Source organism: Carya illinoinensis, chromosome 6, assembly GCF_018687715.1.
Source record: "Carya illinoinensis cultivar Pawnee chromosome 6, C.illinoinensisPawnee_v1, whole genome shotgun sequence".
Taxonomy (NCBI): Eukaryota; Viridiplantae; Streptophyta; class Magnoliopsida; order Fagales; family Juglandaceae; genus Carya; species Carya illinoinensis.
Window position 1 is genome coordinate 35,026,929 of NC_056757.1, and position 13,447 is coordinate 35,040,375.

The following is a 13,447-nucleotide window of genomic DNA, read 5'->3' on the forward strand; positions in this document are numbered from 1 at the left end:
ACATAAATCAAACTATCTTATTCATATCATTTTATATATTTATTATAATTTTTTTTAAGTTTTTATATAAAATATAATAAATAATTCAATTTTTTTAAATTTTAAAACAAAATTAATTTAAAAAAATTATATTATAATAATATTTTATTTTATTTTTAACAAAATATCTCATATCATCTCATTTAAATTATATAACTAAATCGGGCTGAATGAATCAACACATTAATGGGGACAAAAAAGAAGGTCCAAATAGGGCATCAGATTTCTTCAACATTTTACAACATTTGTATTGGGAAAGGAAGACATTAACAGGGTATGTGCGGACGTTAAAAATGCCATCTTATAAGTGAATAGAAATAAAATAATAATAAATAATTTATTAAGAGTATTGATATATGGTTATCTTTATGTAGTCTTTATGTATTTTATTAATGTGATTAATCAAAATAGTTATTTTATATTTAAAATTTATATACGTAGTTATTTTTATGTATTCTTTTATGTAATTTACTGATATAATTAGTTATATATTAAAAAAATAATACAACTAATTGTTTTAATAAAATATATAAAAATAAGGCAATAATTACCATAGCATTATTCATTTATAAATTATATTTTATTTTCACATTTATCTAATCAAATAAGCATTAAAAATGTGAAAAAAAATATAAAATAGATAATGCTGTAACCACCGTGGGTAACGGAGCTATTGCTAGTTATTTTGATGTATTTTATATATACTAGGTGGGAGTAACGTGCAAAGCACGTTTGTCTAATTTTATGAAATGATTATTTATAAAAAATAATATATATTTTATAAAAATTATTGATGTCACTTAATAATTTAAGGCATATTGGAGAAAATAAAAAAATTAGTTCAAAGTATCATATAGTCCAATACATGTTTATAACATCTATAATTTTAGCAAAAATGTATACAAAAAATTTAATAAAAGTCTAACACAAACGATAGTTCAAAATATGTATCGTTTGATGTTTGTATTATAATTCATCAATTTATGCCATCCTGTAGACAATCAATAGAGACAACATTGAAATTCTTATTTTGCTGTTGGTTGAGTCGATCAGGGACAACATAAAGTTAAAACGTAATCTTTTTATAAAATTTGTGGTATAATATTTTCTATATATAGCATATATATAAATCATAAAATATATTTTAAAATTGTTGGCCGAATTTACTCTTTCTTGATTAACTCAAGGATCACAGCTTTTGTCACGTGCCTATCATAGCAAGCCCACGTGTGGAATATGACTTAGCGGAAGCTACGTCCTACTACCATGGGGAAAAAAAAACACTTTGATTAAACACACTTATATTATATATTATATGAGATTTTTAAATTTGGAATACTCAATAATCTAAGTTAATGAAACGTATAATACAGGTATATTATACTTAGGGATTCACATCTTATGCATCTAATACACGTGTATATGTTAAGGAGAAAGAGAAAAATATAATAACTAATCTTTAATTACTTATTATTATATAAACTATTAAGTATTATAATTATTGAGATTAATAAATCATGTAACAACATTGAATGCTATCTCTCTCAACATTTATGTCTTCATTTTATGTGTCAAACCGTTAAAACAAACGGTGTTAACTTTAACGGAAAAATAAGAAAAACCGTTAAAACAAGATTTTCCGTTTCATACACACTTTTTATATATAGAAGATATATATTTAACTCTTTTTAATTTATTTTTTTGAAAATATAAAAATTCAAAAAAAATTCATAACATCGTTAAAAAAAATTAATCCTAAAGTAAAAAAATAAAATTAAAAAAGAAAAATGCGAGCGGTGTCTCCAGCGGTAAGCGGTGACACCAGCATTATTTATATAAAATATAAAGCAACCCAAATTTCGATGCGGTTGTGTTTGGCTACAAGAAATTTTCATCTCAAACATAAAATTCTCATCTCATCATTATAACTTTCTTAAATCCACATATAAAATATAATAAACAATTTAACTTTTTTTTAATTTTTTTAAATTTCAATACAATAATAATATTAAAATATAATATTTTAATATTTAATTTTAAAATTTAAAATTCTCATATCAAAATTTTTAGTGACCAAACAGAACAGCCCGAAGAGATTTTGACATCTTTTTGAGATTTGCAAGTAAGTTTATTAAATATTGTCATTTAGAGTAGTGACCGGGGGTAATATTATTGAATGGAAAATGCTGGGCATTCTTTTTAATTTTTAATTTTATTTCGTAATAAAAGAAGTGTTTTTTAATTAGAAGTGGAGAGTCGAGACTGACCGACTGACTGAGCACCAACAAAAGTCACTTCTGACGGCTGAACGTGGAAAACATGCCATGGCCGTACGTGGTCGCATTGTCTAATAAGGAAAAGGCTCAGTTATGTTCGGACAGTATATGGCTATAAAAGGGCTGAAGAGATGCAACTTCCCCCAACCATTCCTTATTTTTTTTCTTTTTATTAATGATTAAGAAATAATTATTTAATATTATTATAAAATTTTTATATTTTTTTAAATATTTAAAAATATTAAAAAATAATTTAAAAAATAAATAAATAAAAGATATTTTTTTAAACTTAGCGATATGTCACGGACTTAGAATTTCTTCACACGTCCCGTGCGGCCTTAGGAGGCTTTCTCTCCACAAAACTCCTAAGTAAGTATTCTAAATGACTTAAGACAATAGAGAACTAGAGAGAGAAGATAGAGAGAGAAGTTTTAGAGAATTTATTTTTTTTATTGTTTAGTGATTTACACAAATGAGACCCTCTCTATTTATAGAGAGCTCTTAGTATAAAGAATGATTAGGATTGTGACAGTTGTCATCAATTCAAGGGTAAAGAACTTTCTAGATTACTACTCTAGAATTGTCTATAAAACCCTTTCCTAAAAGGTTCTACACCATTTTAAAATACTCTACATAATTTTACAAGATTATAAAAGACTAAAAGACTCTAAAAAATTAGAGAATTTTCTAAAAAAATCTGGGCGGTAACAGGTGGCTATAGCATCGTCCATAAGGAAAAGGCTCAGTTATTTTCGGACAGTATGGCTATAAAAGGGCCGAAGAGATGCAACTTCTTCCAAGCATTCCCCATCTGATCGTGTGCCTGAGCTGAGTGTGTTTGTCAGGGAGGGATTCACAGAGATATGGGTTCTATTTCTGCAGATTTTAGAGGTCACGTTCTCTGTGTTCCATACCCACTTCAGGGTCACATCAACCCAATGCTCAAGCTCGCCAAACTCCTCCGATCAAAGGCTTTCTCATAACTTTTGTGAATACCGAGTACAACCACAAACGCTTGCTCAGGTCCAGAGGCCCCAATGCCCTTGACGGCTTCCCGGGCTTCCGCTTTGAGACCATCCCCGACGGCCTTCCTTTTTCCGATCCCGATGTTAGCCAAGATGTCCCTTCCCTTTGCGATTCCACCTCCAAGAATTGCCTCGTCCCTCTCTGCAGCCTCCTCTCCAAACTCAACGATACGACCTCTTCCAACGTGCCGCCGGTCACCCGTATTGTGTCTGATGGCTGCATGAGCTTCACCCTTGATGCTGCTGAAAAGTTTGGAATTCCAAACATACTTTTCTGGACACCTAGCGCCTGCGGTTTGTTGAGTTATATGCATTATCGTCATCTAGTTGAACGAGGTTTAACACCGCTCAAAGGTACAAACATAGAGCCTCGATCAACCTTAATATTACTATTGATCAGATTTAACTTTTTAAGGCAAGTGTTTCCTATATAGATTCATTACCATGTGTCAACCTTAACAAAGATTGTAACTTACTTCGATGGATGTGATTCACAGATGCAAGCGATCTAACGAATGGGTATTTAGAAACAGAAATCGATTGGATTCCCGGAATGAAAAACATGCGGCTGAGGGATCTTCCGAGTTTCATTAGAACTACGGATGAGAACGATATCATGGTCAACTTCCTCATCCGGGAAACGAAGAGAACTCCAAGAGCTTCAGCTGTGATTTTGAACACGTTCGACCCATTTGAAAAGGATGCTTTGGATGCTCTCTCGTCTTTGCTTCCTCGTATACACAACATCGGTCCACTTCTGTTACTTGCCGATCAGATTAAAGATGACATATTGAAATCGTTAGGTTCAAATCTGCGGAAAGAACAGCCCGGGTGTGTTGAATGGCTAAATACAAAAGAACCCAACTCCGTGGTGTTCGTAAATTTTGGCAGCATCACTGTGATGACGCCTCAACAACTTGTCGAGTTTGCTTGGGGACTTGCCAACAGTGGAAAACCCTTCTTGTGGATTATAAGGCCTGATCTTGTGGTGGGAGACTCGGCCATTCTGTCTCCTGAATTTGTTACCCAAACTAAAGATCGAGGCATGCTAGCAAGTTGGTGCGCTCAAGAACAAATCCTGAAGCACCCATCAATAGCTGGGTTTCTAACGCATAGCGGGTGGAATTCCACGCTTGAAAGCGTGTGCGGTGGAGTGCCAATGATCTCCTGGCCCTTCTTTGCCGAGCAGCAGACGAATTGCAGGTACTGCTGCACTGAATGGGGCATTGGGATGGAGATAGATAACAACGTTAAGCGGAACGAAGTTGAGAAGCAAGTGAGGGAGTTAATGGAGGGTGATAAGGGTAAAGAGATGAAGAAGAAGGTAATGGAGTGGAAGACAATGGCGGAAGAGGCTGCAAAAGCTGGTGGTTCTTCTTACCAGAATTTGGAAAGCTTGATTGCCGACGTACTCCTAACTGCAGGAAACAAGTAAATTAAGCAGAGCTAGGGAAGAAGAAGCTGGCAAATATTAATTCAAGTTTAAAATCAATTAAGTAGCTAGCTAGCTGTTGTGCTATATATGATATTGATTTATTAATCAACAATAATCTGATCTAGATCATTGACATCGTTATGATGATCAAGATCAGAACAATTAATCTGGTCTTTATAATATTTTTCTTGTTTATGGCTTTTCTGTGTATTATGGTTAGAGGTTTTTTTTTTTTTTCCTTTTTTTAATTGTGTATTTATATTTCATTTTGATATGTGGTTTTTGAATTTTAGGATTACCGACCTGTAATTTTGTGTTTCCAGTTACAACCATGATTTTCTTCCATCAATAGAATTTGTTTTCTTGGTTATCGTATTCTTTTAAGGAAAACGAATTTAAAATATAATCAGTAAAAAGTCAGCAGTATTACTTATTTAACCATGGAAAAAGCTACGCGATCTCCCGTTGGGATTTTTTTTTTTTTTTTTTTTTGATTTTATGATTAAGTAAGTAATTTTTAATAAAATATTTAAAAATGTTATAAAAATCATATAAAAAAGAGCAAAGAAAAAAAATAAAGAAATGCAAAATGCATTAGTGCGAGTCCCGAGCGGCAGCTCCCAGCATGGGTGGTCAACTCTCTTATTGAGTCAATGCAAAAGTACCCCAAAAAAAAAATTTCTTAGTCAATTGATAAAAAAGAAATTAAAGAAAAGAAAAAATTTCAGTATTAATAAAATGCTATATTAACAGCGGTGGTTTATACATAGTATTTGATCCGTTAGGTACCTGAAACGCCAACTGCAATCTTCAAGGCTTTGGTCCGGACTTTCCGTCCATCCAGCATACAACAGCGAAGCCAGCTGTGGCCATCCATGGACACGTTGATCAGCACCGTTTGCTGCAAAAAACAATGCAACTTTATATTAGCTAGCAGAAACTACATATATCTTTTAATTGGTCTGATTTTTCTCACATGCAGCACGTACTCCTAGCTAGCAATTTCCAATCTACCTTCATAATTGTCTTGGTTTTTCAGCTAAGATGATGAGCGTTGAGTATTGGACCAAAAGCCTCACGCCTTTTAGGGAGAGAAATATGCACAAGGTAGGCGGGTAGCTAGGGGAGATACTAACAATTTCTTCTTGTTTTGAGGTACTCGATCTCCGCTGTTTGAGATACCACGGCCATTTATAGGTCTCAAGTCGGGCAACTAGCTTGAGGATGGGTCTCGAGAAAGTCAAGTAATTTTTTTAATTTATTTTTTTATGTTCTTAAATATTCTTTTATAAAAGGGTCGCGCTACTGTGCCGCTCCCGGGTTACCGTAGATTTTGACCGCCTGACGTGGCACGCCACGTGGCATTAAATAAAATAAAAAATAAAAAAAGGGGGAAAACGGTCAGAAAGAAGGGCATCGTGAACTCATTGTGTGAAAATACTACTCAAACCCAGCAGCAGCCCTACTGTTGCCATCTCCTCCCAGCCGTCCCGTTGCTGAACATTGGTTCAGCGAGATAAGTACCTCGATTTTCATCAGTTCCCATCGCTACCGGTTCGACCCATCATCGTCCATCGGACCTTCTTTCTTCCTCCAGGAATAAATACCTTGCCGGTTCCCTCTTCATTTCTATTTCTGGTAACCTCCTTCTAGTACTCCCCATTGATGCTAAATCTATTCTCATCACAGGTAGTGTGATAGACGTATGATGTAGAATTTTTTTCCCCAAAATACAAGCTGTCGACTTGCTTCTTAAGGGGTTCGGTTTGTTAATTTTTTTTTAGTCTAGAATCAACTTGAATGACTGTTAGTTTTTCCTAGTTGTAGTATTTTGTGTGAGATTTCTATGTACTTGGTTTAGAAAATGTATGTTAGCTTGAATGAATAAGGCGACAGGGGACTTGGTGCAGAATTTTTTTCCCAACAAACAAAGCTGTCGACTTTTTTCTTAGGGGGTTCGGTTGGTTAATTTTTTTTTAGTCTAGACAACTTGAATGACTGTTAGTTTTTCCTAGTTGTAGTATTTTGTGTGAGATTTTTATGTACTTGGTTGTATGTTAGCTTAAATGAATAAGGCGACAGGGGACTTGGTTTAAAAAAAATAAACCAAGTTTTAACCTAGAATGAGTAATTTTACCTTTTTCATGTTCTTTGTAAAGGAAGATTACAGTTTATGTGCTTGCTGAAAACAGGATGTTTTGGCATTTTTAGTTCTAATCTTTGGCTTGGCATGATCAGTTTATTTGGAACTCTAATATTTAAATATGTGTGGAGTTGAAATGGCCTCTAAATATTGTGTAAACTTTTGTGGTTTGGAGTTCATATGGCCTCTAAATATTGTTCAACAATTTTGTTTTGGAGGTCAAATGGCCTCTACATATTGTGAATACAATTCTGTTTTGGAGTTCAAATGGCCTCTAAATATTGTGAATACAATTCTGTTTTAGAGTTCAAATGGCCTCTACATATTGTGAATACAATTCTGTTTTGGAGTTCAAATGACCATGCGTATATTGTTCAATAAGTCTTTTTTGGAGTTCAAATGGCCTCTAAATATTGTTCAATAATTCTGTTTTGGAGTTCAAATGGCCTTCATTTTATAGTTATTGCAAAAGCGTTTAGTAAGAAAAATTCTGATATGTTTGTAAGATTTATATTGATAAGTGTCAAGTGGTTTTTATGAAACATAGTTTAAGGAAGTCCAATTTGCACACCTTAGGTTCCCATAAGTTCAAATTCATAACAAGAATAGTGAGATACCTGATTATTGCAAGCCTAAGTTCAGAATCTAATTGATGGCCATTACTGAACACAGTTGATAGCTATATCGAGTATTACCCAATTTATATACTTTTTTTTGTCATCTCATCGCTAACCTATGCAGTAGATAGGCAACCCATTAGTTGTCAAGTTTAACATCATCATATGAATTCTAAACAACAGTAGTTAAAAAGTAATATTATACTGAATTTGAAAACAGGCCTGCTATACATTTTATTTATTTGTTTGGTTTTACTATAAGAATGAGTGGAGTATATTGTGGAAGGGAATGATGTTAAAAATTTTTCTTTGTATGTGCTACGACAACTACTTTTATTGTTCTCTTTGTATATGGACAGCAATGCCTAAGTGACGTAGTAAAAATTGCTCAAGTTCAAGAAAGTCAATAGTTGAGTACCTAATTTGTTACTGTGGAATTAAAGCTTGTCAAAGAACTGCGCATACGGAAGAAAATGAGGGGCGGCGGTTTTTTGGATGCCAAAACTATATGGTGAGATTTACTCTTCTTGCCCTCACATATCATTATTGTTGATAGTGTTGTTTGTCTAAATTTAAGTGGTAATTGATTTTCTGCAGTCTAGGAAGTCTTGTGGATACTTCTGCTGGTATGACCCTGAAATACTATCATATTGCCAAAAAACCATCAAACGATTACAACACTCAATTGATAAATTAAAAGTTGAAGTTGAAAAGATCCAAGCATCAATGGATATCCAAAACTTGAATCATCGACTACAAATAGAGTCTGAGAAGCGCAAGAGGCAAATGGAGAAAGCCACTTACGTGACACTAATTTCATTGTCGTGGTTTTTCTTTGTTGGGTTGCTTATATCTAGTTGTGGTTGGTTCAAAGGGAAATGTTAATATAGTTGTAGAAGTAAGCAACTACAAAAGTCTATTTGTATGTGGAAGATCTTTGTATTTTGTGGAAGCTGAGAAATCAGCTTGTTGCTGGAAATTTGTAATAGACTGCTAGATCTTTGTATCATTGTGGAAAGTCTTTGTATTTTGTGAAAACGATATGTATTTGTTGATATTAATGAAAATGAAGTTTGTATTATTAAGTGGTTTGTTATTAGTCCTGATTCAAGACTCACCTGTGAATTCAAGTGTCCATTTGAGGTTATTAAACCCTGTTTGAGGTTATTAAACCCTGTTATAAACAGCTACTGCAAGTTCAACCAAGCAAAAGGTTGCTTTGGAAATAAAATAAATAACATCAATATCCTGGAGTAGTTGTTGGATATGCCCAAAATAAATCTCATGGACTTTCCTGGAAGTATAAACACAATATCCTGGAAGTATAAATACAATATCCTGGACGTAGTTGTTGGATAACAAAATATAAACAACATCATGCACAAATTTCCTGCAATATAACTCACCCTTTTATATTTCAGACCAAGTAATAAAAATAAGTATATGCTGGAAATAACCACAAATACACCATTAGATTGCAAATAAACAACTCATAGGTACTCAGCTTGTGAAGAAAAAAGGAGTTTTCATATTGAACAGCTTTCTTTCAACCAAAATGGCAGTTGAGGCCATTGTATTTTCGAGAACTTATACATATTTCCTATACATATTTCTTATACAAAAGCTACTAGTAAGTACAGCAACAGCCCCTCCTAAATACAAAAAAACACATCATTTACAACAAGCATCATCTTCCCACTGTGCAAAATACAAAAAGCACAAAAGACACCCAACCTACCACTATAAATACAGCAACATCAGCCCACTGTCCAAAATACAAAAATAATCAAAAGACACCCTATCCTGGACAATACCACTATAAATACAACACCATCATGGCTGCCACCATCTAGGCTGTCGTAAATCATCCTGATCCGAGTCATTCATCTGCACAGGTTGCACTTGCATTGGAGGTGGACGAGCAGTCGAGAGAGTACAAAAAAAATCCGGCGCATGTGTCCAAACTTGGCTTTCTTGATCATGTAGCCATGATTGCTGGAAAAAATCAGCAAACATTATTTTTGGCTTTCTATACATAAACAAAATAAAAGAATACTTAGCAAAACCTGCAATATCAGTTAAGTCTTTTTATAAGTACCTGAGTTTGTGGAACCTCATGCTGTGTGCCGCTCATACTGTAATTTCGTCTATCTTCCCTTGATAAGTAACTACTTTTCTATGCATATCAACAAATATGGAATACAATATCTTAAGTTTAAGCCTAAGGTGATAATTTTTCCTATCTAAACAATCAAGCTGGAACTTTCAATAATATAGGCAATCTAGGTAAAATCTAATACTGAATTACATGAATTCAACTAGAACTAATACTGAATTATATGAAAAAAACTACTAGTATCTAAAAAATGAATCCTACATATGTGTACAAAATAATCAAAGGATTTTGGACCTCAGTTGTGGACAGTCTTCTTCTAGTACTCGATTTCTTGAGAGCCTTCTCAACGGGATGTGTTCTTCTCTTAGTTGTGGATCTCCCTTTACTCCGAACAACTAATGGACTAAGAACTTTGCTGGTTGTGCCATCAATGGGAGTAACAAGACCAGCTGTGGAAGTACCTTCATGTGAATCGTCATCGGGGTACTCCGACTTCAACTGTTCTAGCTGACCAATCAATTTCACACAGCTTCTCTCGGTCTTTGCAGCATTTGAACACAGTTTATAGAAGCAATTTTGGATCCGATTGAACCTTTGTTTCTCAGGGTTGCTTGTCGCCTCATAACTACTTTTTACATTGACATATTGTCTCTTTATATCCTTCCTCCACCGATCCAAAATGTATTTTGGTGGAACTTCACTCTTGTCTAACTGTGCCAGGATTCGAAGAGTATGTCGACATAATATTTCCCTAAACTCAAACAATTTGCAACTGCATGTAATATCAAGGGAATCTTCTCCACATACGCTAACAAAATAGTTTACGCATTTAATAAATCCATCACTCACTTTAATCTCATCCCCGACTACGTACGTAAAGTTTGCCCCATCACCACCTAAATACGAGGTAGTCAAATATAAAAACCCTCGAAATTCTTCTTGGACTTCCTTGAACTTGGCAATTGTATATATTTTTTGAAATTGCTTCTTGATAGGATAGTGAGATATGCAAGGAATCTCAGTGTTAAATGAATTAAAGTCAGCAATTGCTTCATTCTCTGCCTTCCTCCTAAGGGCCGAATCATACTGATCCACAAATTGTTTCAATGTGGTCCGAGAGTGAACGTAGTCATCAAAAAATGCATTCATGCCCTCACTACGTTGTGTGGTTCACATTCCGGCCCAAAATGTATTTTTAACGTACGCCGGCACCCAATACTGCCTATCAGCATAAAGCGATCCCAACCAAGCATTCTCGCGAAGATCATTTGTTTCAAGCAAAGAGCTCCATCGTTCTTCAAGCTCATTCTTACTTAATGAGTCATATACACATTTGTGTAGACTATCTTTGATCTCGTCATATCGAGAATGTGACCCAAATTTTTTTGGAAGCTTCTTCATGATATGCCACAAATAGAAGCGATGCCTAGACAATGGAAACATCCTGGCAATTGCAAGTTTCATTGCCTTATCTTGGTCTGTAATGATTGCATTTGGTGGTTGGTCATTCATACACTTCAACCATGACTCAAACAACCACTCAAAATTATTTGCATCCTCATTGGAAATCAATCTACACTCGAATAGGATTGACTGATCATGATGGTTCACGCCCACAAATGGCGCAAATGACATTTTATAAGCGTTGGTCAAGTATGTGGTATCAAAAGTGAATACATCCCCGAATGATTGATACGCAACTCTACTTCGGGCGTCTGCTCAAAACACATTCTTTAACCTCATGTCAGGGCCGACATCGATCGCATAAAAAAATTCAGCATTTTTTTTTCTGCATTTCCTGGAAGTAGTTAGTTAGAGCTTCAACGCCTCCAACTCCGAGACAAAGTTGTCGTGCTTTCTCAATATAGTTTTGACATTCCTTTTGCCCAAATGGCATATTCTCATACCCCCGCTTCAACAATTACACTCTGGAAAGTTTTTGACGTACGTATTCCAGCTTCATCATTTATTTCAAGCCTCTTAGCCCCACAAGCATCTACCTTCTTGAAGCATCTAAAGTGTCTTGCTTTCCCTGGACTGTAGTAATGTGTGTGATCCAAGATTACACTAGACAAGGTGTATCCGCCATCTTCATTCAAAACTGCATTAATTCTTGCTTTACACCCTACCCTCTCTGTTTGTCTTGGCTTGAGTATACTGGAAGCCTGACTCTTTGCTGTGCCTTGCCACGCACATACCAATGTAAACCATCTAACCCGCCCATCTTCGCTTTGTCTAGAATTCCTTCTACGGACCCCGAACCCTTTTTGTTTAGCATATCTCATATAATAAGACCGGACTTCTTCCTCACTAGAAAAAGTCATCCCAACTATTGGTTCCTCGACACCATCATCTTCCTTAGGTTCTTCGGTACCATCATCATTATTAGGCCCATCATCAATCAATACTTCATCATACTCATCATCTGTCAAGTGTACAAAGGAAGCCATGTGAACTTAGCTTTGGAGAACCTACAATTAGTATCGTGAAGGCCATTGAATTAGCATATCATTTTACATGCCCTCATATTATTGACATGTGAAATTATAAATACCATACAACAAAGAAAAGATAACTACAAAATAGCATGCCGATGATGCCCATGCAGAAAAATTATGTTAAATATATATGCCCAAAAAAATTCTTCTCTCTAAGCAATATAAATCAAGCTTCTTATTTTTTTAAAAGCAATTTTTTTTAAAGGTATAAATCAAGCAGGATTTTTTTTTTCTCCTATAATGTAAATCAAGCTTCTTATTTTAAAAAGCAATTTTTTTTAAAGGTATAAATCAAGCAAGATTTTTTTTTCTCCTATAACGTAAATCAAGCTTCTTTGTCTTTATGAGAAATAAGCTGCATGGTTTTAATGTATTTTAACAGTTAAAACATGTTTCAGCAAATATTTTTAACTAAGCTGAAATATAGCACTAAATTTGTACATAACTTCAATTAAAAGGTGGCACCTTTACTTACGTTAAGTTTTCACTAGCCGGCGAATGTATTCGTGAAAATCTCTCAAATTATATTTTGCATTACAAGACATGTTTATTAAGGAGAGTGACACAAGATAAGAATAAGATTCAAATATAGAAACAAATTTGGAAGTGATTTGCAGCACTCATCAAGCCGAGTATCATGGCCTCTAATTGATGTAGTTGTTTTATTTTTAGTGATTCAAATCTGTAACCGATGTATACAATATCTCCTTAGCTGTACAAATCCCTTAAATAGGTTTGTAAACCTCTGTATAAATGGTTACAAAACAGATCAATATAGGTGTCTTGATATTTCCATTGTGAGCTTCAGAATATTTATTTTTCTTCAATGTTTACATAATACAAGAATCTTGCAATGTAAGGTGTATACACACATTAAAAAAAATCGGCTACTTACAGAATATATAGCCCACAAACAGAGTTTCTATACAAACAACTTGACAGAAAATAAATCATGCCCATATTTATGTGGATTCCCTTACATGTATTCATTCACATTTACAAGAAATTTTCTGCAAAAGGAAATGTGCCGGAATGCACATATTCTCTTTACCTTCAGCTGCCGTGGACTAAATGACCGTGTCCCGGGGGGGGGGGGGGGTGAATCAGAACCAGATGGGAGGGGGTGGAATACGACTCGAAGGAGTCGAGTTTATGGAGTGGAAGCTGGAGTTTCTATCTTGACCCAGCTCTCGCCGGCGTTGTATGGTGATCGGCGCCATGAGCCACGCAGCAGGTGGATGGGTTTCGGATGTCCCCTGTTTCGAATTCCTAGTTCTCGGGTTTTTCAGCTTCTGTGT

General features: G+C 34.7%; 2 protein-coding genes and 1 pseudogene across 2 annotated transcripts; 1 reads left to right on the plus strand and 2 right to left on the minus strand.

The window, feature by feature from the left end:
- The first annotated feature begins 3,131 nt into the window (after positions 1–3,131).
- On the plus strand, positions 3,132–4,941 carry LOC122313960 (annotated as a pseudogene).
- Positions 4,942–5,556: 615 nt separating this feature from the next.
- Positions 5,557–10,800, minus strand: LOC122312807 (protein FAR-RED IMPAIRED RESPONSE 1-like). The gene is made up of 3 exons (XM_043127457.1): positions 9,946–10,800; positions 9,634–9,711; positions 5,557–5,676 (listed from the first exon to the last, which is right to left on the minus strand). Exons 1-3 carry the CDS (start codon positions 10,798–10,800, stop codon positions 5,557–5,559), a joined length of 1,053 nt encoding a protein of 350 aa, XP_042983391.1.
- Positions 10,801–10,821: 21 nt separating this feature from the next.
- LOC122312808 (protein FAR1-RELATED SEQUENCE 2-like) lies at positions 10,822–12,101 on the minus strand. The gene is made up of 2 exons (XM_043127458.1): positions 11,600–12,101; positions 10,822–11,366 (listed from the first exon to the last, which is right to left on the minus strand). Exons 1-2 carry the CDS (start codon positions 12,099–12,101, stop codon positions 10,822–10,824), a joined length of 1,047 nt encoding a protein of 348 aa, XP_042983392.1.
- Positions 12,102–13,447: the final 1,346 nt, after the last annotated feature.

Excerpts from the sequence above, each read along its gene's own strand:
- LOC122312807 (XM_043127457.1), bottom strand. The coding sequence starts at position 10,800 with ATGAATGCATTTTTTGATGACTACGTTCACTCTCGGACCACATTGAAA. Across the intron at positions 9,712-9,945 it reads GAAGACTGTCCACAACTGAG|AAAAGTAGTTACTTATCAAG; the intron begins GTCCAAAATCCT and ends TGATATGCATAG. Across the intron at positions 5,677-9,633 it reads ATGAGGTTCCACAAACTCAG|CAAACGGTGCTGATCAACGT; the intron begins GTACTTATAAAA and ends TGTTTTTTGCAG.
- LOC122312808 (XM_043127458.1), bottom strand. The coding sequence starts at position 12,101 with ATGGCTTCCTTTGTACACTTGACAGATGATGAGTATGATGAAGTATTG. Across the intron at positions 11,367-11,599 it reads AAATGATGAAGCTGGAATAC|ACGCCCGAAGTAGAGTTGCG; the intron begins GTACGTCAAAAA and ends TGTTTTGAGCAG.